The 22,001-nt window shown below is 42.7% G+C and overlaps 9 protein-coding genes across 9 annotated transcripts; 4 read left to right on the plus strand and 5 right to left on the minus strand.

Moving 5' to 3' along the window:
- Positions 1 to 1,501: 1,501 nt before the first annotated feature.
- EAF02_004609 (uncharacterized protein) lies at positions 1,502 to 2,911 on the plus strand (the record flags this gene model as incomplete). Its single annotated transcript, XM_038900657.1, has 3 exons — positions 1,502 to 1,571; positions 1,634 to 1,834; positions 1,887 to 2,911. The coding sequence occupies 3 exons, from the start codon at positions 1,502 to 1,504 to the stop codon at positions 2,909 to 2,911; spliced, it is 1,296 nt and encodes a 431-aa protein (XP_038759169.1).
- A 448-nt stretch (positions 2,912 to 3,359) lies between these two features.
- EAF02_004610 (uncharacterized protein) lies at positions 3,360 to 5,984 on the minus strand. Its single transcript, XM_038900658.1, has 3 exons — positions 5,693 to 5,984; positions 5,575 to 5,640; positions 3,360 to 5,518 (listed from the first exon to the last, which is right to left on the minus strand). The coding sequence occupies exons 1-3, from the start codon at positions 5,980 to 5,982 to the stop codon at positions 4,936 to 4,938; spliced, it is 939 nt and encodes a 312-aa protein (XP_038759170.1). The 5' UTR covers positions 5,983 to 5,984; the 3' UTR covers positions 3,360 to 4,935.
- Positions 5,985 to 6,590: 606 nt separating this feature from the next.
- On the plus strand, positions 6,591 to 7,438 carry EAF02_004611 (uncharacterized protein; the record flags this gene model as incomplete). Its single annotated transcript, XM_038900659.1, has 4 exons — positions 6,591 to 6,815; positions 6,866 to 6,933; positions 7,262 to 7,290; positions 7,353 to 7,438. 4 exons carry the CDS (start codon positions 6,591 to 6,593, stop codon positions 7,436 to 7,438), a joined length of 408 nt encoding a protein of 135 aa, XP_038759171.1.
- A 1,329-nt stretch (positions 7,439 to 8,767) lies between these two features.
- Positions 8,768 to 10,124, minus strand: EAF02_004612 (uncharacterized protein; the record flags this gene model as incomplete). The annotated part of the gene is made up of 3 exons (XM_038900660.1): positions 8,768 to 8,955; positions 9,007 to 9,136; positions 9,192 to 10,124. 3 exons carry the CDS (start codon positions 10,122 to 10,124, stop codon positions 8,768 to 8,770), a joined length of 1,251 nt encoding a protein of 416 aa, XP_038759172.1.
- Positions 10,125 to 11,136: 1,012 nt separating this feature from the next.
- Positions 11,137 to 11,987, minus strand: EAF02_004613 (uncharacterized protein; the record flags this gene model as incomplete). The annotated part of the gene is made up of 3 exons (XM_038900661.1): positions 11,137 to 11,769; positions 11,829 to 11,912; positions 11,961 to 11,987. The coding sequence occupies 3 exons, from the start codon at positions 11,985 to 11,987 to the stop codon at positions 11,137 to 11,139; spliced, it is 744 nt and encodes a 247-aa protein (XP_038759173.1).
- Positions 11,988 to 12,255: 268 nt separating this feature from the next.
- On the plus strand, positions 12,256 to 14,613 carry EAF02_004614 (uncharacterized protein; the record flags this gene model as incomplete). Its single annotated transcript, XM_038900662.1, has 1 exon — positions 12,256 to 14,613. The coding sequence occupies one exon, from the start codon at positions 12,256 to 12,258 to the stop codon at positions 14,611 to 14,613; it is 2,358 nt and encodes a 785-aa protein (XP_038759174.1).
- An 871-nt stretch (positions 14,614 to 15,484) lies between these two features.
- On the minus strand, positions 15,485 to 16,048 carry EAF02_004615 (uncharacterized protein; the record flags this gene model as incomplete). The annotated part of the gene is made up of 1 exon (XM_038900663.1): positions 15,485 to 16,048. One exon carries the CDS (start codon positions 16,046 to 16,048, stop codon positions 15,485 to 15,487), a length of 564 nt encoding a protein of 187 aa, XP_038759175.1.
- A 1,981-nt stretch (positions 16,049 to 18,029) lies between these two features.
- Positions 18,030 to 19,777, plus strand: EAF02_004616 (uncharacterized protein; the record flags this gene model as incomplete). Its single annotated transcript, XM_038900664.1, has 4 exons — positions 18,030 to 18,264; positions 18,310 to 18,860; positions 18,911 to 19,244; positions 19,308 to 19,777. 4 exons carry the CDS (start codon positions 18,030 to 18,032, stop codon positions 19,775 to 19,777), a joined length of 1,590 nt encoding a protein of 529 aa, XP_038759176.1.
- Positions 19,778 to 20,678: 901 nt separating this feature from the next.
- On the minus strand, positions 20,679 to 21,324 carry EAF02_004617 (uncharacterized protein; the record flags this gene model as incomplete). The annotated part of the gene is made up of 2 exons (XM_038900665.1): positions 20,679 to 20,916; positions 21,029 to 21,324. 2 exons carry the CDS (start codon positions 21,322 to 21,324, stop codon positions 20,679 to 20,681), a joined length of 534 nt encoding a protein of 177 aa, XP_038759177.1.
- Between the last annotated feature and the right edge of the window lie 677 nt (positions 21,325 to 22,001).

A 22,001-nucleotide genomic window follows, 5' to 3' on the forward strand; every position in this document is an offset into this window, starting at 1 on the left:
GTTGCTAGTATTCTAGGATTATGACAGTAAGGGTGACACATTATGGGATTTTCGCTGCCTGTGAAGATGCAATTTTGTTAATTGTAATCGTCATAGCATATGACCCAAGCTATCATTACAATATTAGAAGATACCAGAAAGTGATACATGCTGGCTCAGTCCTCATGAGCCTGCAATTCATGAAATCTCTGAGCTAATGTAGACCCCAAAAGCGTAATACCTCTTCCAGACTCAACAAAAGTACACATCAAAATTTTGTCTTGAGCATCCCTAGAGATTGCAAATCGGATTTTTCGTCTCCGCGACTTCACTGTTCTTCGCTCCAATGCTGTGTGGGAAATTATTTCCTCCTTACATCCCACCACCGTTCTCTGTCTGACACAACTCGGCTAGCCATATACATTTCAATTTCGTTGTTTGGCTTGTGGATATAAAGTGTATATGGGCGAAGATATTCCGCTATTCTAAGTACAGAATTCTCACTTCCAGTAATAGATGCCCATTATCCAACATTGTAGAGATGGCCAACAGTAAAGAATTCGTCAAACCACAATTTGCCCATGAAAGCTTCAAAGGATTTGGTGACAGGAATCTCCAAGATTAGTCTCGGGTGACCTAATTCTTCCTCTTTCTCTGCTATTTCAGTGAAACGTCAATCAACACTGTGGATCGCAAAAATAAACACATCAACTTTAAGATCTTCTGGCAAGTATTTGAGGTATGTTTCTATTTTCTGGGTAATGTTACTAGGAGAGTCGAGGTAGTAAGTCAGATTAAACCAAAGAACAATGTTCTTGATCTTACGATTTAGTATAGCATTTAGATTCACCTACAGTTACCTCTGTTCATGTGTAGAGACTTGTTTGACAATATCATAAACTGAAGAATCGATGCGCATGAGGTTTGTCATTCACTCAAAATATTTATAGACGAACTTTATGACCACCAATATAACTCCGTATACAATTCATGCCAACATAATGTTAAAGAATCACACGTAACCTTCAAATTAATGACTCCACACAACATAGTCAAGTGAAAAGATGTCATAGAGCCCGCGCACATCATCGTAGGTTCATTGAAGAACTCTGACAATGCATCCTAACTGATTCTCTTTGCAAAACTGGAGAGCTCCAAGGATTTATATCTCCTTGCTCATGGACTGAGAGGTACTGCAGCTTTCTAAAGTCTCTGTAGTACCACAAGGAAAGAGTGTCTCACTGGATCCGTTAAACACGCAGGAAAGATCGAAAGGTTATAGTGCACGTTTAGTACAAGGTGAAATATTCATTGGCTAAAATGAATCTCATGGTCTTTTGTGTGATGATCAAGATTATGCTCCGTTTTTCAGAATTCACTCGACCTTTGTATTACCCACCTGCAAGCGATGACTGTCTTATTGTGAAGCGCCTGAGCGACCTAAGTATTAAGTCCTTCGAAGACCGTTCAACTTGTTCTTCAAAATCCTCTTATTACATCCATCAATAACAACTACGCAACCATGGACACGGAGATTACAAAGAAGCAAGAGTCCGCGGTCGCAAAGACGCCAGCAGAGGGCGGAGAAGAAAGTGAGTTACTAGTTCAGCCTTTGCTTTGATAGAACCTTCTAATCAAGTTTTTCTTTTCTTAGCACTCATACCCGTGATTAGCCATGGTCCAAGGCCTCTTCAATATAAGAGCAAAGTTCCCTATGATTTAATTACTACGGAGATTTCTACTTCGCTTCCTATAATCATCGCAGGGAAAGAATCAAAGAAATACGAAGCGCTAAACTTGGAACGGCATATGATAAGTCTGGTGAAATGGGTGACAGAATTGTTGCCTATCAGAAGTAAGGTGACTTTCAGTTTGAAGTGCTTGTAGCTAATTGATTCCTAGACTAGCTCCGTTCAGATTTATGGATTTGCCTGCCGAAGTGCGAAAAATCATATTTCAATTGATCGCCTCTACATTTCTCTATTTTGACCCTAAATTGAAGGCTCATGTCAAACATATTGCTCTCGGGCGCTATGATCCGTGGATAGTGCACTACCGGTCGTGTTACTCAACGGGATTTGAAGAATTCTTGAAGAAAGAGTATCCCTCAAAACCTCACTTTTCGCCAGAGGAAAAAGCGAAACTGTATACGGAATTTGTCAAGGACGCAAATGATCTTGTGTGGACCTTCAAAGATCACCCGAACAGAAATGAAAATCATTTGCAGGTTGTTGATGTAGAAGAGTCCTTAAACAATAATGAGTATAAATCTCAGGAAATGGTTGATTGGAAGTACCTTGATTGGTTTCGACAATTGGCAAATGTTAGTAGGCAATTCAGGTTGGAGCTGGGTTCTATAATATGGGAGAGATCTAAGATTTACTGTAGGGGTGATAAGAAAGTTTTGGTATTAGGTCAATTCTTGGAAGCAAGTACAGGAATAACGAAAGGAATCAGGGAGCTCGTAGTCTCTGTTTTTCAACTCGTTGAACATTGGGATGATACATGTGTTGAGGATGAATGGGATTACATTATGAATGAAGGTTTACATGGCACGCAGGCGACTTTTTTTCAGAATTTCATGGAAGTGGTTTCACAAAATTTGAACTTGGATTATTTCACGCTAAGTATTGGCGGTCCGAAGAGCTCTATTGTTGACCTCGCTGCAGGGGAAGGTGTGATGAAAGTCTTGACCGAGACTCGAGCGCTCAAAGTGACTAAGGGGTTTCGCGCTGAAATCAGTTCGATTAATCCGGAAAACAATGATGGCAAAGAAAATGCCAGAAAACTCGCCGAGTTCAGAATCGAATGGGAGCCAAAGATCACAGCGGCACTCCTACCTGATGTTTTGCGTCCTCAAACACCGAAAACAGACCGAAATCATTACCTTGAGTCTCGAGCCAAAGAACAAGAGATCGGCGCTATCTATTAGAGAGGATTGCTATTCTATGCTTGGATTGTGGCTGGGAACAAATAAGATTATTGGGTCAAGATGAGGTACAAGTTGGCGGGCTCACTTTGCATTCCATGGAGGGGGGATAGTTTATCTTCTAAACTCAAGTTTTCGGAAGGAGAGAAATATCAGAGTTAGTAATGGCGTTTCGCAAGTATAATTCCCTCTGGAAAGGAATGAATGATTATCTATGAATCTACATCTTATTAAACTGTCTTCAAAGGTTCAATCGATTGTGACACTATGTTTGTATGAACCTGGTAGTCCTTTACCTAGCTCACCTGATGTGATATGATATAAGTAGGTAGTATCTATAAATGAGTGATTGGAGTTTGGAATTGTCTTGGTGCTATACCCAATGACGTTACAACGAGGTGGAAGTGTCTATTTCGATTTCTGGGTGTCTCATATGATTTCATTTGCAGTAGAAAGTCAATATTTGCTTTGTACCTACAGTCTCCGTAGAATGAAGAAAGATGTATGATGGACAACTCCTTCCTCGGTCAATCTATCTAAACTATGATCCATGTATTCTACGTTTCGGATACCATATCAGAGGAAAACTGGCGTGACGGGTGACCCGAGAAACAATCAAATTTCGGGTGATGACATTTACAAAGTCCAAGAATGCTACTACCAAGGCTAACCAACATGCACCATGTGATCTAACAACCCATTGATTGATGATAGGCTCAAAAAGGTTCCTCCCCGAATCGCCTGCGAGTTCGATGCAACATGAATAGGAAATAGTAGTATCTATTGCCCCCCCGCCATCTTCTCCGCATGTCCATCTATGCTTAGGTATATTGAACCAATGAAGCTATAATGCGTCGAGTTTTGCCGCCAGGAACTGTGCTTTGCCGCGTCGAACTAAAAAGGAAACACAAGAAAATATCAGAACATCGCCCGTTTTTCCATTTGCACAGTACTTTCTGTGCTGTATTTCTGCGTCCAAAGACCCTCCCCAATGAACACAATTGAAGCCCTTTTCACAAATTCCAACCTCTCTCCGCATACCAACCTTAAGCGGTAACGCTAACACACGAACCCCCAAAAGTTCCTATTCTGTTCCACCATATTCCCATGCGCCGACCAAAGCTTACTGTTTGAGTAAAAGCTACGGTCAGATATGACAGATCAGTCACCGTGAGAAAAATATTGGCCGTTCAGAGCCTCATCAGAGAGCACTGCTTCAAAGCGCCACCTTGAAGTATATGTTTCCTCGAAAGACATATTTCGGATGTTTGTGGTTAGTGATGTAACACAATCACATCAGAAAATTCGAAAGAGAAGACACATATTTTGGTTGGCGGGTTTGGTTCCTATATCATATATACAGCATCTGGATTAGACTATGATGTGTACAAATTGAGGTCAATGGTGAGAGGAGGCGATTGTCGGTGGGCTTTAACGGTGAGATCGTGAGTCCATTGACACCTTGGGATGGGATTTCCATGGGACAGGTTAAGAAGCAACAAATATATGAACTGAATGACTGCCATACTAATGGTTATAGTAGGTCTTTGTCATCACTTTCTAAGCTCAATATTTGCAATTCTCATCTATTCCCGGCCAAGAAACATCCTCGGGGTATATTCCTGGTCGCAAGTGGCTCCTTGGTTGGAATTGATCTCGGACGCAGGCGTGATGAAGTGTAAGATGGTCTGGGTTCCGATTTTGGGGCAGTCATGTCCTTGTGGATAAAAACTCCGGAAAAGAGCACGACGTTCGAATTTCCAGGGGTAAAGTTATAGTGGTCCCATGGTATAAAGCACAAAAGAACAAAAGAAATACTGCACATGGAAATATGCATCCGAGAAATCTATGGAATGTGGATCCATTTGCAGAATGTTTCTATCGGCTTGGAATCCAACTGAAAAACGTATATATCTCAGGACATCCACAGCTCTGGGGCTTTAGGGCTGAATTCGGCAGTAGAGAATCTGGACAAACTGACATAGTGAGCTCTGGTAACCTCTTGCTGCATATAAACGGATTGTTCATTATATGTGGTCGCTGAATTCCGACCCGATTTTTGAGTGGTGGCCTATCAACGAATCATCTGAAGCCTCCAGGGAGTTTGTGAGATTATCCTGTGAGTGGAACCTCAAGTTATCCAGGAATTGAATGGATTCACGATTATCCTCTCGAAAGTGGGACAGAAGTCTGGCGCCTACCAACCTTGCGGTCGCATTACCTTCATCTAAATCAATATCACTGGGAGTTGTGCTTATGATTGAAGTAGGACGACCCATGAATGCAACCTCGTGATCCATAGTAGACTGCGATACACGTTTCAGGGGCTCCTTTTGATTAAAACCAAAGCTTGGGGCTTGGTCCTGGCCTTCCTCGACATCCCAGATAAAGTTTTGGATATAATGGCCATGTTTTGGTGAATCCAGCCTGGCTCCTCTGAGGACTTCTTGAACCAGTGATACCGTCGCTGGGCAAGAGTAAACGGTGATCAAAAGCCACATGGAAAAGGCAAATGGTATCCAAGGCATAATTTCTAGTAGCGATACACGACTTGTGAACACTATCATTACCAAGAATAAGCTGGCTGTCGGCAATACCACAGGGCCAAACCTATCAAGAAAAAGTCAGAAAATAATTCTTGTATTGGGGGGCCCTTTACGGAGTACTTTTTAATTTCTTCAGGATGTGACCGAACGACAGCTACCATGAGAGCGACAGTGCAAAGAATATTGCTAGAGCCGTGTTAGTATATGGTCAATTGATAAAATATTTCGATTCACTTACATAAGCCAAGCAATGAGGGAAGATTCATGAAGAATGGGAGAAGCTATCGAGAGAAACATCATAGTGTACAAGTACATCGTTCTAAGTTTCTCAGACTTTTTGTCTTCATTGACATCGTGTCGGACAGGTCTGCGCTCTTGCGTCGGTGTGACAAGTAGATTAAATTTGGCAGTCATGATTAATTTGATGTTGTTTGAAGTATACAATAAATGAAAAGATTCAATAACGCAAATCAGGTTAAATTCTTTACATACAGTTGAGATCGAAAATCGAACAATAAGAAAGAGCAAGTAGATAGAGTGGATCTGGAGAAGCCTTTTATTCCCCGCGAAATCAGAATACTCGACCATAGACATAACATCTCAGAGTGGGGGTAGGCTGATTTCAGGCATGAATGCATCTAGACTAGACCTTCTATTCGGTGTGAAGAAACTGAGATAGAAGGTTTGTCTTGGTTCGCAAAATCAGCCTCGCTTACTGACAATCGTGGATGTTCGTAATGATAGGCTGACGATCAAGATTCGGTGACCAGTTTCGGATGACTGCAGGTTGGGTATCAGCCTTGCCGAAAGCCTATAGTACCCTTGGAGCCCAATGGCTTGGAATCGGGATATCTCGTATGGTTGACAAATGTTAATACTCTCCAGTTGCAGGCATTTCGGTCAGCGCATTTGTCAAATACACCATGACGAGGATATTTTACTAGACTCTTGATTCGAAGATTTCAAGGATCCTCCGCCCGATGGGCGCCAATGACTTTGTTAAGGCTACGATCTGATCACAGATATATTTGTACTTGGGTATCGCTTTTCAGTCTTGAGTAGATAAAGATGTTCAAAATCAGCCGTCCTTGAACAAAAAGCTATAAGGATTTTAAATCAGAACAATTACTGATAATATGGCTATAAATGACATCGAAAGTGAAAGTTCCTACCGGCTATTCAAATGTCGTTCTGGAGTATGTCGAGCGTCAAAAATAAGACCAACAGACGAACAACCACTCCCTGAATACCTTTCTGCATATTATCCAGTCCGCGACTTGGGAGCGATCTTCGAACCATTGATTGCAATGATATCTGCAACAGTGACTACAAGATATACTCTTTATCATGAGAAAGAACGAGTTCGCACCCCCAAATCTAGACCTAGATCACGGCTAACATTCAACCGCAGATGAACTCGAATACTAAACCTATGGGCTATACCTTCAATTCGGGAAGTCTTGGTTTAATGTTGGATCCGTATGCATTATCCTTACTCGCATCGTGTATCCTTCTGGGTTGTTCGATTTCTTCGTTCACGCATCGACGCCAGGGGCAAGATAGATGCCAGTCGCTTATTCTTGTATTCGCCATTTTAACGGCCACCACAATAGGTTTTGGATTGGGAATAAATTCAAATCTCATAATGCTAGGATTTGTTCCTTGGGCACTGATACTCGCAATGATTCTCAGTGTCTTCGTTCATTGGACTGTCAGACGTCATCGTAGATCTCGAAACTGTCCTGGAGTGTTCTTCCTTGAAAGAATTGGAAAAAGCGTAATGACTTCAAGGCTTGGAGAGACCCAGGGCTACTAAGATCACACGATGGTGCTTAAGTGGGTGCCCCCGTGTAGCAATAGCAACGTAAAGGTGACCTTGTTGACATGGCATTCTATAGATACGATTATAGATCTTGATTTGGTGCAAGATCTACCACTTGGTGCGATCAAATCACACAAGAACAGGCAAAGAGAGGTTACCTGAAAGTGGCTTATACTTCGAGAACCACCACACGAGAGCGTTGAATCACCATCTTTCTGTACTGTATAACATTGCTGCATACTTGTCTTACCGAGCCAATTATTGAAAGATTCCGATGCGCTATCATGGGTCGGTACACCATATATTTGAAGCAAGAGCATCAGTATCATTTGAAAGTTTGCTTGGTGGGGAATATTGGTGGAAGGTCTCAGAGCATGGATAGCTAGCGATTCCATACTCATACTGTAAAGATGTCAAGACATCTCACGATGAAGAAGCTAGAGCTGCAAGATCTATGTTTGAACGCAGATTTCGGCAGGAATTGTCGAGATAGACTGCTGATTTGCGACAAGCTGTTAATTATTGAAGCTGTGGGCTATCTATACTTCCAATTCATTGCTGTTACATGAAGGAACGAGCCACCAAGAATCTTCTAGTTCCATGTTGTTTTGAAATTGGAAGATGTAAGGGCTAATCATCTTAGGAAAGGTCTAAATCGTTATAAGTGCCGAAAAATTGCAGAGAATGCACATATATGGAGATTAGTATACATATAAGCTTCAGGGAAATGCAAGTGGCATAACCAGCCCAATCCGAAAGGCGAATATGAGTAGCCAAAGCAAGCAATTACGCAGAATTTCTCGGCCTGGGTATATTAATCGTGAGAGGCTCGGAGGCTCCAGTTAACTGATGCTGGAATCAGTGATGCAAGTGAAGAATGGAAGCGAAAAGGGTTATTGAGTCCGAGGGGAATTCATGAGGACGAGGATACCAGATAGAATTGAGGAAAATATGAGATTTTAAAGAGAAAATATCAGCACGAAAGATTACAATTCCACCTGTATATAGAGCCATGAAAATATCGAACAAGAAAGAATTTAACCCAAGGTATATGAAGTCATAAATAAAACAAAAAGACACGAAAAGGATAGAAGGGTCCGATGAATTCAGACCCCTGAGTGAGAAGACATAAGCTGAGGAGAGTCTCTGCACTCTTGAACCGATGAGCATTCAAGGTTTGGGACACTACGTGTCATGTGGGCCTCAACGTCCTGTTTAGGATGATTATTGGTAACAATTCCATGCAGCTTTGTGGATGGCAGATACTATTCGTTATATTGATGTTCCAAGCCCCCAGGGAATGAGTGCAAGTCGTGTTGCCACACAGTCTTGAATCCTTGACACCATGCCGGTAGGAAACTGTACATACAAGAATTGGACAAGGGTACCGAGTACGCTTCGAAGGTTAGAACAAAGACAAAAGAAGAATTCATGAGAGAAACAGGTGCTTACAGAAGCAACCAAACGCTTGAGGGTATATTATAATTCTATTTATGACTCCGAAGCAATCTTCAATTTCTCCAATGTTTCTTCCGTGCTTGATCCAACGGTGACTTTTTGGGCATCTTTTCCTTCAACATGTCCATCTGGCTGTGCAACGACATTTTTCCTTGCTGCTAACGCCGCGGCTTTTCTTGCTGGATCAATTTCTTTCTTTGCCTTCTTGACCTTGACTGGACCTGGTACAGAGTTAGCTCAAGTATCTATACGAGAAAGAGACTAATACAAACCTTGTTCTGGAGGGTAAGCTTGTACTTCGATTGCTTGCCATTCTGGAGATGCTTCGAATTCCTCTCTAATTGGTTTTAAAATATCGTTGAGGTGGGCGGTGAGACTTTGTTTAATAAGTTGAGGGGTGAGCTGCGCTTGATATCAGTGACTGGCCAACAAGAACTGTGCCCACAAGTCTACTCACAATATCTGCTATGTAATCTTCCTTCAACTTCTCCACAGACTCGTAGATCAACGGCTCCTGATCTCTTCTCTCAACAACAAATCTTGAAGTGCCTCCGTTCTTCAGAGCGAGAGCGCGGAAAATAACATGCTCGACGAAAGCGATGACACCATTACCTTCAACTTCCTTTGGCGTGCACTTAGCCTTCTTTAATTTCTTCTCAACAGCCTCTGGGCCATCGATCAGGTCAATCTTCGAGTCCGCATCACTAGAGCTCATCTTCGCAGCCTCTCCTAGACCAGGAACCATTGTGTTCATTAAATGTGCTCTGACTTTGTAATTAATCTTTGGCAGATTTTCCTTTGCGAAGGTGAAGATTTTCCTTTGATCAACACCACCGAATTGTGCATCAACGTCGAGATATTGTTCGTCTAGAGCCTGCATGAGAGGGTAAATTAAGCCACCAAGTGTTGGATCATCCGTTTGCTTAACGACTTCGGCACCAGCCTTTTGGGCGACGTTAATTCTGGTGATACCCTCCAACTTAAATCGGTCCATTGTATATTCCTTGTCAAGTTGGTAGGAGCTTCCTAGCACAAATTCCAGACGACTCAAATCAACGCCAACCGCTCTCAAAGCTGATTTGATTACTCGTTCGTAGTACTTGGCGCGGTATTCGACGAGTTCGAGAGGTGCTTTCATATTGTCCAAGTAACCGTGGATATCTGCGAGGAGAACCTTAACATTACAACCCGCCCTCAGTAACTCTGCTATCTTAATCATTGGTACGAAGTATCCACAATGAGGTCTGCCAGTCGTTGCAGTTCCCCAGTAAACTTTGAGAGGACGCTTCTCCTTGAGGATGACATTGTCGATAATATCTCCGTCGAGAACCTCGGCAAGGTTTGCCTTGATCAAGACAATTGATTCCTCTGGACTCATGCCGGAAGCCATGTTGTGACGTTGCTGAAAGTAAATTGTTGAAAAGTAAATAGACGCGAGACTCAAGAAGGGGATACTTTGACTCATCTTCGGCGGGGGATAATTTTGGCGGGGTACCGACCATATCACGTGTATATATTATGTAAGCTAACCTTCCTTGAGACTGCTGTTAGCAACAAATAGATTCAAAGAAGGAAGCAGTTCGTGTATCAACACCTCATCTATGAAGCCCTTCTACGATCTTCTCTTCGCCCTGCACTCTAAATAATTTCTCAGCCAGATCCGATTGTAGATTACATACAATTATTTGCCAAGGTGTGAGGGCTTATGGCATATTTTCTTTCTTCATCCTTCCTCCAATTATGTTATATCTTCTAGAATGGCATTATCTACTACACAGTCTTGTAAAGGTGATAGAATATGATCTTGTCCGTGGACTCAGAGATAGTACTATTTCCTACCGAGAAAACGATGAAACATTTCAGCAATCGAATGACTTAATTTTTGTATTTGATTGCAAGCAAGCTTTACCCTTGATGCTCTAACTTTATCACGCAAAAATCCAATAAATGTCGAGAGCGCGACGTGGGAAAGACATAGTCGACAGCAAGTATGGAACTAAACTGAACCTTTAAGGCGAGGGGGCGCCTGAACGATGAGCGAGATTGAAGCGAAGCGAAATCAGAGCTTGACATCCATAATTTCATAGCACCAGAGATGCTTCCTGGATTATATTGCAGTCTTGGAACAAAAAAAGCCATGGATGTGTGACCTCAACTTCAGTCGTACACTATTAGTGATATCACAAAAACACGCGTGCGAAGTAGAAAGTAGATTGAAGTAGATTGATGGAGAAACCTGATGTCCCAAAGATGATAGCCTCGATCAAATGGTATTACAGCCAAAACTCGACGGATTCGGGCTGTAGCATGGAACGAATTTTTTATTAAGGATTGTGTGCAAGGACAGCAGTGCTTTTGCTTTTGTCAGATCCGAAACAATCATACAGCCTCAGCCAGCTCCTCTATTTTCCTTTCTTGACCCAGTCCTCTACCTTTTCTCTTCCTTCGGTGACCTTGCCATCGACTATTGAGATTGCTTGCTTTGAATGCACCCGTGCCATTCTCCATGCGTTCTCTATGCTCTCCCTTGTCCTGATATGTGTGTCCGCAACCACTGGAAATCTTCTCTCATATTCCCATGCCAAATTGGCAACATTTCTCATCGTTACTGGAAGAACAACCCATCCTGCTCCAATTCCGACTGCGAATGGCACAGCAGCTCTCAGCACGATGTTTCTGTTTCGTGATATAATTGAACCAGTCATAGCAGCAACCAAAACGTAGATAGCTCCGGGCATTAACTTCTCCCCAGATTGTTGGGATGGTGCAAGTGAAGCAATTGTAGATGTGAAACTGGATTCAAGGTTGAGGGCAGAGTCCATCATGGAGTTCAATTTGTTTTCGGCAGCGACGACATGTGCATAGAGAAATAATCGACTCTTTCCTATTTGTACAGCGAGCCTGTCGGTAGGAGTTGGACCAGTGTGTTTCCTTGATATTTCCTCCGACGCGGGGCTTGGAGATTTGGATGATGGGAGAGTTGGAGCGGATGTGGGAGGGAGCTCCTCGAAGTCATCATAGATGGGTTTTCTTCCCTATAATCATGCGATGGTTAGTGAAAGAAATGTGAGTGGGTTTAAACGCTGTTCCGTACATCTGGTGCTTCGGCATGTAATGCTCTCTGAGGATAGAGAGCCATTCCGATTAAGGCTGCGCCAGTTGCTACAGGCGCAATGCGCTTCGAGTTGTTAGCTAAGTATAATTTTGCGTATTTGATTATACTGACCTGCCGCAGGAATACTCTGGAAGCCATTGCTCAATTGACTTGATCCTACAATTGATATGTATTGGGATCGAATTCCGCGGTCGTTAAAGCTTCGTTAACTTCAAGGTTCCGTTCGTGTGATTTTTTATGCAAACATGCTGACGTAATTATTCTCATCCAATGTATGTGCATAATTTATGAAGCTACCAAGGTACCTACCTACCCAAGTACTATTCTCCGCATTACATACTATGTTATCGTCTTCCAATAACCAACTTTCGTGCCATTGACAGTTCGGATGAACGTGCCCTGGAGTATGTTGAAAGCAACTACGCCCAGGCCGTGGGTTTGTTCTCGGTGCGTTAGGAGACAAATTCAATCACGCCGAAGACTTGCAACAGCTTCTTCACAATACCGCGAATCTCGACCTGTACCTGTCGACAACTCTGCTCCAGGCGCAAAACATGATGACAGAACGCTACGGCAGATCTTTGACTCCCCAAATTTTTGGGCTGAATTCTCCCAATCCTCGAAACAAAGTTACAATAGACCGGCTGTTGGACTTTTTCAGAATCGGTACCTTGTCAACCCCCAAGGTTTCGAAATTTTTGCGAACACAAGTTTGCGAAAGGCACAAAGAATTGTGGATAAAGTCTTGAAGGCTTCGACAATTGAAGAATACAGACATGTTGCTAGAGAACTAGATCGTCTTAGTGACCTGTTGTGCCGAGTCATCGACTTGTCGGATTTTGTTCGAGCTACACATCCGAATGCAGCCATACAAGCAGCTGCATCAAGAGCCTACGCAAAAATGTTTGAATACATGAACATCTTGAATACAACCACTGGGCTGGATAAGCAACTTGAGATCGCCATGGGAACACCAGAGATTGTAGCAGGGTGGACAGAGGAAGAAGTGGTGGTCGCAGATATTCTAAGGAAAGACTTTGCAAAGTCAGCCATTGATCTACCTCGGGCCCAGCGAGAAAGGTTTGTAGCTCTCTCGCAACAAATTAGTGAAATTGGTCCTGAATTTGTTGATTATATGACACCCGCAAAACCTTACTTGACTTTTGAAAGTAGTAAGTTGAAGGGAATGGATCCAGTACTGGTGAGGCAATACACGACATGGGGACAGACTAAAATTCCAACCATTGGTGGTGCAGCAGCAGCAGCTATTAGATCAGTCCAGAATGAAGAAGTTAGAAAAGAGATATTCATGGCTACTCGCACAGCTTCGAGAAATACAGTATACAAACTGGAGGAGCTCATGCGTAAAAGAGCAGAGCTGGCCAAACTCTCTAGGTACGAAAGTTATTCTCACCTAGCCCTAGGAGACAAAATGGCCAAAAGTCCAGCATCTGTATCACAATTCTTGGAAGCACTGGCAAAGGATAACAATCAGATTGTAAAAGGAGAAGTTTCCGAGCTCCTCAAGTTTAAGATTTCGAACTCGCATGGCTCTTCTCCAGGTTTGCAGCCATGGGATAAAGATTATTACATGTCACAGATTTTGGCTTCGGTGCGTTCGCACTCTCGCAATTCCGATTTTCTTTCAGCATATTTCTCGCTTGGTACAGTCATGCAAGGACTTTCTAGGCTATTTACACGTCTCTACGGTGTTAGACTTGCTCCACATGAGACAATGCCAGGAGAAACATGGAACTCAGACGTTCGAAGACTAGACGTAATCTCTGAAACCGATGGTCACGTTGCTGTACTTTACTGTGATCTGTTTTCCCGTCCCGGAAAGTCCCCGAATCCCGCGCACTTCACCCTTCGCTGTTCTCGAGAGATTACAACGCCTGAGCTCGAAGAAGCTTCATCATTGTCTCAAAATGGCTTGTTCGAAACTGACGAAGAAGCTGCTAATGATGGTATGGCCACCTCAAGAGCTTCGGGAGTCCTCAAGCAATTGCCAACCATAGCCCTCATTTGTGATTTCGTCACAATGTCCGGAAAGTCATCCCGCCCTGCACTTCTCAGTTTTAATGAGGTGCAAACTCTCTTCCACGAGATGGGCCATGCCATTCATTCCATTCTCGGGCGAACATCTCTTCAAAATGTTTCAGGAACTCGTTGCGCAACCGACTTCGCAGAGTTGCCTTCAGTTCTCATGGAACATTTCGCAGCAGACCCATCTGTTCTTTCTTTATTCGCGCGCCATTATGAAACCGACCAACCCCTTCCATATGAAATGGTAGCTGAAAAACTAGCATTAGACAAACGTTTCGAGGGCTCTGATACTGAAAATCAAATTATCCTCTCTATGCTCGATTTAGCATACCATTCTGACCTCCCTCTCTCTCCGTCTTTCAACTCGACAGCAATATATCATTCTCTCCAAGAAAAACACGGTGCTCTCCCAGTTGATCCCCCCGGAACATGCTGGCAGGGTTTCTTCGGACATCTCTTCGGATACGGTAGTACGTACTATAGTTATCTTTTCGACCGGGTCCTCGCAAGGAGAATCTGGCAAGTGGTATTCAAGGACGGAGAAGACGGCGGTAGCACCCACAGAGACAATGGCGAGAAGATGAAAGAAGAAGTTTTGAAATGGGGTGGAGGAAGAGATCCTTGGAAATGCTTGGCGGGTGTACTAAATGATGGTAGAGTAGAGAATGGTGATGAAAAAGCCATGGCGATTGTGGGTAGTTGGGGTGTGAAGGAATGAAGAGATCAACTCGTGCAGAGATGGACCTTAACGAATAGCTTGTTTATATATGTATATACCCTTGAGCTTAGTTCTGATGATTTTGACGAAATTCATCTTGCATACGAAAACCCTGTTTGTTCAACATTATCAATTCGCCCATCTATGTGGCTTTCGATGTGAAAATACATGTGGAATACATGGACGTATGGATAGTAAACCACAATTTCTAAGTAGAAGGATTGAAACACAGCTCCTGGATATGGACCGACTGCTGCGGATGTTTAAGACAACTTGTGAGACACAGAGTTGAAGAAACCAGTCGGCCGCTAGAAGAGCCTATTAGTTCACGACTCCTCGGGTTACAAAGTATTGACACGAAACAGATTAATCAAGGGTTTGAATTAACATATTCAGGGTTCTAAAATTGGAGTTTCTGTGAGAGGATTCAGAGGATAAAGCCCGAGTCTATTGTGTTACATCACATTAAAGATCGACTGACTTAATCATGAATTTATTAATACTGTTACATTATACTTTTGAGAGTAGAGGAAAGCTAATTATCTAATAATACTCATGTTTATACATTCTCCAAGAGAATACCAACGAGTCCTAGCCACTCTCGGTCACATCCTCAGTCCCGTTGTCGATGGTCCAAGGATTTCCAATATGTATAACCAGCCTTTTTCTATGTTCCCATTCCTACATAAGAAGTTGTCCTCCCCGTCTCTGGTTCGCCTCTAGAATTGGCGTCTTTGGTGATCCGTTGTACGGTGTCTGATAGTACTATTCAGAATGAATGAAAGAAAACTAATCGTCAATACCAATCCAACAATATGAATACTCCCATTCTAGTTTAGACATTGGAAAATCTGGTTGTCAGACTGCAATCCTAGTCATCTTGACAAATAGTCCTGAAATCCGGAAAATCATCCTCGGACACAGTTTTCGTAATTGAACAGACGACTCCTTTCTCCTGAAAGAGTCGCTTGACAGGCTCCAAGATCTTATCCCGTTCTAATGTATAACTATTCCAAGAGAGCGAATCTCTAGGCGCAATCAGTTCTACTTTTTCAAGAAATCTCATTGATGTGGGTAATGTGTTTGCAAAACTTGTGACTTCGTCTGACCAAGTCTGCTTTCGAACGGAGTAGGCACCTGGGTACAGTTCTGATGTATGTCCTGGTTCACATACTAGTCCTAGATACGTCAACGATTGTGGAAGTAAATCCTCCATATGGTGTTTAATTGGTTCTCTTGGCGATCGACCACTGAATACAATCGGATCGATTGTTAGCGAAGTCATTTTTGGGAAATCTGACAAGTCACCCAGAAACAATGGTTTCTCCTTTGCGTTTGATTCGTCGCCTGGTTTCCGAAGAGGTCCAAAACAAGCGCCTTTGTGAAATCTTAAATCAAGTTCTTTCAAACTGCCCCTATGTTGGTCCAGTATCATCCGAATGTTTTTGCTCTCCAAATCCAGTGTTCTATCATCATTTGATACGCTCGAGGGAAACGCGTATGTCCATCTGAATCTCACAAGCTTCTTCAAAGTCGAAACAAGTTTAAAAAACCCTAGAGAATGATACGTAACTGCGATCAAGCGAAAAATCGGTAATCGCAGAATACTTGACCGGTTGTGCCTCTAATGGTGATTTATCCTTACTTCTTTTGTCCCACCTCTGTTGGTCCACTTCGCTACTCATAAGATGTGATGTGTACACAGATCTCATGTTTGGCAAATCCCAAACCTCAAAAGTAATGATGACCTGGTAATGCTGAACTTGGTATTGTTAACAACCCTCGGGAAATATATACCGTTCGAAGGTTTTGGAAATAATCAGCTGAAAGCGAAGGTCCAGGATGCGCACCCAATTCATAAACTCGATTCATTGATGTAATATGAAGTTTTTCGATATTGGGGAGATGCTGTATTATAAGATTTAAAAACCGCTAGAGCGAAATTCTCGAACCCATGGGATTCAACTAGTGATGCACCTGTGCCCATGCGAAAAACCAAACTATACTCAGACAGGCCGTTTGTCCAATTATCTAAATACCTTAAGACCCAGGGCTGTAGTCTACCATTCTTTAAGACATTCAAATCATCTTTGTGGCTCTTTTTCCACGCCTCAAACTGTTTAGCTGAAACGGCGGACCGAAGGTCTCTATCCCAGTCTTTCGTATCTGGTGGCTCAGATTCACGGAGATCCAATAATTTCACTGAAGCAACAGACTGTGGAAATTCTATAGCAGTTCGAAGAAAACACCATAGACCATATCCCGAGTGCTTATACTTGTCAAAGCTCCAGGACTCATATACAAGCGGCATAGCGTGTTTGTACAGAATCCTCGAAGTTTTTCCAAACCGCACTCGATCGCCAACTCTTACAAGATGTAATAGGATTCGAGTAATTACTTCTCGTGGTAGTCCTCCAAGAACATTCTTACGTCTTTTTGGACCCATTGTATTAATGTCATATTCCGCCGAATCAACTTCCTCCTCTTTTGTTAGCACATCTTCGAAAACAGGTTTAGATGGACCAGGCTCACGTCAGATTCTGCAGCGACTCTCCTTAAAAGAATCGTTTATGACAGCTTGTAGCGATAGAACTGTGGGGTAGCCTTGGTGTTTGAAACAGATTGACCATTAATCATCTGTATTAAGTTAGATTTCAAGTTTGTGTAATTGTCTGAAATGAAAGATCTCATGTGAATTTAATGAATCATTGTAAGTGCTATCTAATGGGAGAACTAAATAAACACATGTTAAGTGTGTAGTTCTTTCTACATTGAATGTGATACTTCGATGACGACCCGCTGCTTCCTTCGCTTCCACTAACCTAACGCCAATTGCTCGGCACAATAAATGACAGAATTACCGTGAATAGTCACGTGAAAGAGTAGGAAAATACAATTCTGTCCCAAGGTACTCAACTCGAGAACAAACAGAAACACAAATCATGGGACGAGATGCATTCACAAAGGCCATTGCACTATCATTAGCCGTCTACACTTTCCTTCTACAATCTCCGATATGTTCGAGATCTCATTAAAATTGATGATTGTAGATCGAAAAGTGGTCTCTATTGCATGTTTCGGTAAGAACCACACAAATACTGGATGCTTATTGGAAGGATTGAGCATGCAGCCAATTCGAGTGTGCAGGAATGCGATTACAAGAGCTGAACAACGCAACTTGCTTATGAACAATATTGTTACACATAGTTGTCGATCTTTCGATTCGTAGCTGTGCATGAAGTCATGTAGTGCGGTGACGAAATTTCCGCTTTATGGGGAGCTTTCATTGGTTGGTGATATGTCTAGAAGGGGATCTAAGATTGTGGGGATGTAGATGAGGGCTCTTTATATCCTCATCCCCCGCGCAGAAGAACTTTCTGCTTTTCATCTTTCAGTGAAATGCTACATTGGTCAAAATGAAAGTCTTCACTGTTTTATCTGGTCTGCTGTCTCAAGTCAACCCATTGATATGCCTGTGTGCCATTGCTGTATACACATTCACTTTGGTTATATATAGACTATATTTCAGTCCTTTGGCTAAATTTCCTGGTCCAAAGTTGACAGCTGCGACTGAATGGTATGAAATATACTATCAGCTTGTGAAAGGTGGACAGTTCTTTCGAAAACTTCCTGAATGGCATGAAAAATATGGTTCGTCTCGAGATCTAATTTCCTTCCTATACTAATAATTGAAAGGCCCAATTGTTCGCATCAATCCTACGGAGCTCCATATCAGTGATCCTGAGTTCTATGACACAATATATACTACCGATAGACGCGACAAGCTGCCTCTTCACTCCTCTCTTCCTACCGTCCCGTTATCTGGTCAATCCACCCTAGATCACTTCCTTCATCGAAAACGACGCGCCGCGCTCAATCCTTTTTTCTCTAAACCTAACATTCAAAAATTTGTTCCATTCATCCAATCCCGTGTCGACACTTTGGTTAATCGTATTAATACCGAATACAAAGGAACCAATAAGATTCTTGATCTTGGAGATGTTTTCTCTTGTTATACGACAGATGTGGTGATGGAATGTAGTTTTGGTACTAACTATAATTTTTGCGAAAAAGGAGAGTTTACCTCGGATTTTATGGTGGCTGTCGCCGGTATGTTATCTATAGTGCACTGGACAGAGCATTTTCCAAGTATAGCATGGTTGATGAACATGGTCCTTGCTTTGCCATACAGCGTGCTGAAGAAGATTGTGCCGCAAAAATCAATGCCTGTTTTGGAGTGGCTCGAGGTGATTTATGTAATCGTTTTAAGAAGATATTGATACTGATGTTTGAATAGGACCTTAGACATGAATTGAGAGCAGTGATGTATGGAACCAAGGAGAAGAACGATGCCTCACGGCCAAACATATTTCACGAGATCATAGAATCTAATCTTCCTCTTGAAGAGAAAACAGAGCAGAGGCTTCATCAAGAGGCACAAGTAGTGGTCGGTGCCGGTGTTGAAACAACAAAGTGGACGCTAGCAGTTGCAATGTTCCATCTCCTTGACAAACCGGACCTTCTTTCTAAACTACAAGCTGAAATACTTGAAGTCTTTCCAGATCCCTCCTCTCCGCCTTCACTAACAACCCTTGAAAAACTGCCCTATTTAATTGCAGTCTGTCAAGAAGGTATTGTAAATACCGAATCCGATGTCCATCACGAGTAATTTCTGACACGATTGGTTTGAATAGCAATTCGTCTTTCCATGGGACCGGTTCAACACCTTCCGCGACTAGCACACAAACCTCTCCCATATACAGACCCAGAAACAGGACACACTTACACAATTCCCGCTGGCACTCCACTATCCTGTGCTACACCAATCATTCATTACAACGAAGCACTCTTCCCATCCTCTCATTCTTTCATCCCCGAAAGATGGCTCCCAGATCCCATCACTGGTCTACCGCCCAAAGTCACAATACCTTCTTCAGGAGAAGAAAAACCACTCACAAAATATCTTGTCAGTTTCTCGAAAGGGAGTAGACAATGTTTAGGAATGAATCTAGCTTATGCGGAGTTATATATTGCACTTGCAAGTTTTGTCCGAAGATGCGAGTTTGAGTTGTGGGAAACGAATCAGGAAGCGGTGGAGATTTGGTCGGAATATCTCATCAATGTTCCTAAACCGGGTACTGGAATTAGAGTGAAAGTTCTTTAATAGAATGGGAAGGGATTGTGTGAAAAGCGGTGGATGTTAATTATGTGCATGTGGAATGTTGGAACGTTGACAATTGGCGGTGGTTGCTATGTATGGTCCACGATTCTTCTGAACTGCCACATGGTATCGGTCAGACAACCTGAATTTACAACTTGAACCTACTTCAGGATTCTATAATGTAGATTTACGATCCATGAATCCAAAATTCTTCGTGCGCTTTCCACACATATCACTTTCGACAACGAAAAAGACCTCACAGTTTGCTGTTCCACCTGAATTGTCAGATCACTGAAGCGATTGTAGCTAAAGAAACAGCCATGATCATCGAGATAGATGTGCTTGACAAGAGACTAGTAACTCATCAATCTCATTGGTTGAATCTCCTGCAATACTCGCGTACTCTCAACACACGACCAGTGATGCCTCCATCACATTTTGCTCCATTCAAAGTACAAATCACACATGATCGCGTAGAAAATTGCACAAAACCACATCAAACCCAATCAACCATGACTCACCAAAACATCATTCCTCTAGTTCTAAAGTCGACTATCAATCCAAGATTCACACACACCAAAAATAAAGGGGTTTTAATAACCCGATACATTATTGATAATGCTGATTAATGCCATATCTGAGCTTTCTGATCACAGAAATAGCGCATGCTCCAACCGGACTCCTCGAAGTATGATTATCGCATTACGAAGCGACTGACCGTCGTCCAATCTCCTATCCTCAATTACCGATTTCGACTCGCTTGTATTTCCAATCACTATTAATTACCAAACTCCATTTTCCATGTCCCCATCTATCTATCCCAAATTCCAATCCATTCCTTTCCTTTCCTTTCCTTTCCTTCCAATCCATTCCTTTCCTTCCATTCCCTCCCTCCCATCGCATCTTAACACAAAGCCAACAATCCTCCAAACGCTACCCCCAACGCCATCACCGCCTGTTTTCCCGCGCTTATCCCCCTCCCCTCTCCTGCATCTCCTTTCTGACTCCCTTTCTGCAAATACACCGACAGTGTCCACGATCCGCCACATATCTGGCTCGTGTTTCCTTTACATGGGAGATCGCATTTTGCGTCATCGACTTTGGAGGCGAGGGCGGAGAGATATTGTGCGCAGTAGCATTCTCTTTGGAGGTATTAGTTTATATCTTGTGATGTGGTCATATGCTATTTTCGTATTGGGAGGGGAGGGGGGGTCGTCGCAAATAAAATCAAAGAGAAAAATAGCACAAACCAACCTCGTATATTCAATCCCCGCATACGCATAGCCGTTTGATTTGCAAAATGCCATACACAGCGGTACCGTCATCACATCGAGCGCTTCCGTGACGCCTCCGTTGAGAGAGCGTAATCCGCCCGTGGTATTCGTGTGGAGGGTTTCGGTGTAGCAGCCGAGATAGGTGTATGAGGATGCGCTGGGGATGATGGTGGCTATGGTTGTGGAGGGAGAGGATGCGGGGGTGGTGGATGTTTGGGCGAGGGTGAGGGTGGTGAGGGCGAGGATGAGGGCGAGGAGGGAGAGTGCTGGAGTCATTTCGTTGGTGGTATTGTATTGCATTGGTTTGATTGATTGGTTTCTTTTTTCTTCTTTTGGGGGAAGAGGTATGTTTGTATGTATGTATGTATGTATGTATGTATGTAGTACACAAAATAACACAACAATATCCCAAAGCGAACGGACAGCAACGATAACTCGAAGCAAAGCAGAGTCAATAATATAATATCAGAAGAAAAACACTCAACAAGATGCAAACCAAACCAAACAGAAGAAAGAGAAATATATCAACCCTAGCAATTAAATCACAGCACAGCATTTCTTTAAACTTCCCCATCCCGATTCCATTTTCTGGCATGGCAAGCTACAAACAATGTGGAAAGTGTGGCCGAGACTTTCTGTTCAGCGCGGGAGATCGACGGCTGGGTGCTTGATTTATTTATTAAACTCTATGCGAATTGGGAGTTTAGTGAGGGCTTGGGCTTATCGATAGTGGGGTATGATGGCGAGGTTTTGGGGTTTCAGGGATGGATGATGGGTGATGGGTGATGGGTGATGAAGTGCGGGATGGGATGGATGGATGATAGGAGGGCTGGGTGATGAGTTTTAATATAATGATGATGATGATGATGATGATGATGATGATGATGATGATGATGATGATGATGATGATGATGATGATGATGATGATGATGATGATGATGATGATGATGATG

Source organism: Botrytis sinoallii, assembly GCF_014898435.1.
Source record: "Botrytis sinoallii strain Bc 23 chromosome Unknown BSIN_007, whole genome shotgun sequence".
Classification (NCBI taxonomy): Eukaryota; Fungi; Ascomycota; class Leotiomycetes; order Helotiales; family Sclerotiniaceae; genus Botrytis; species Botrytis sinoallii.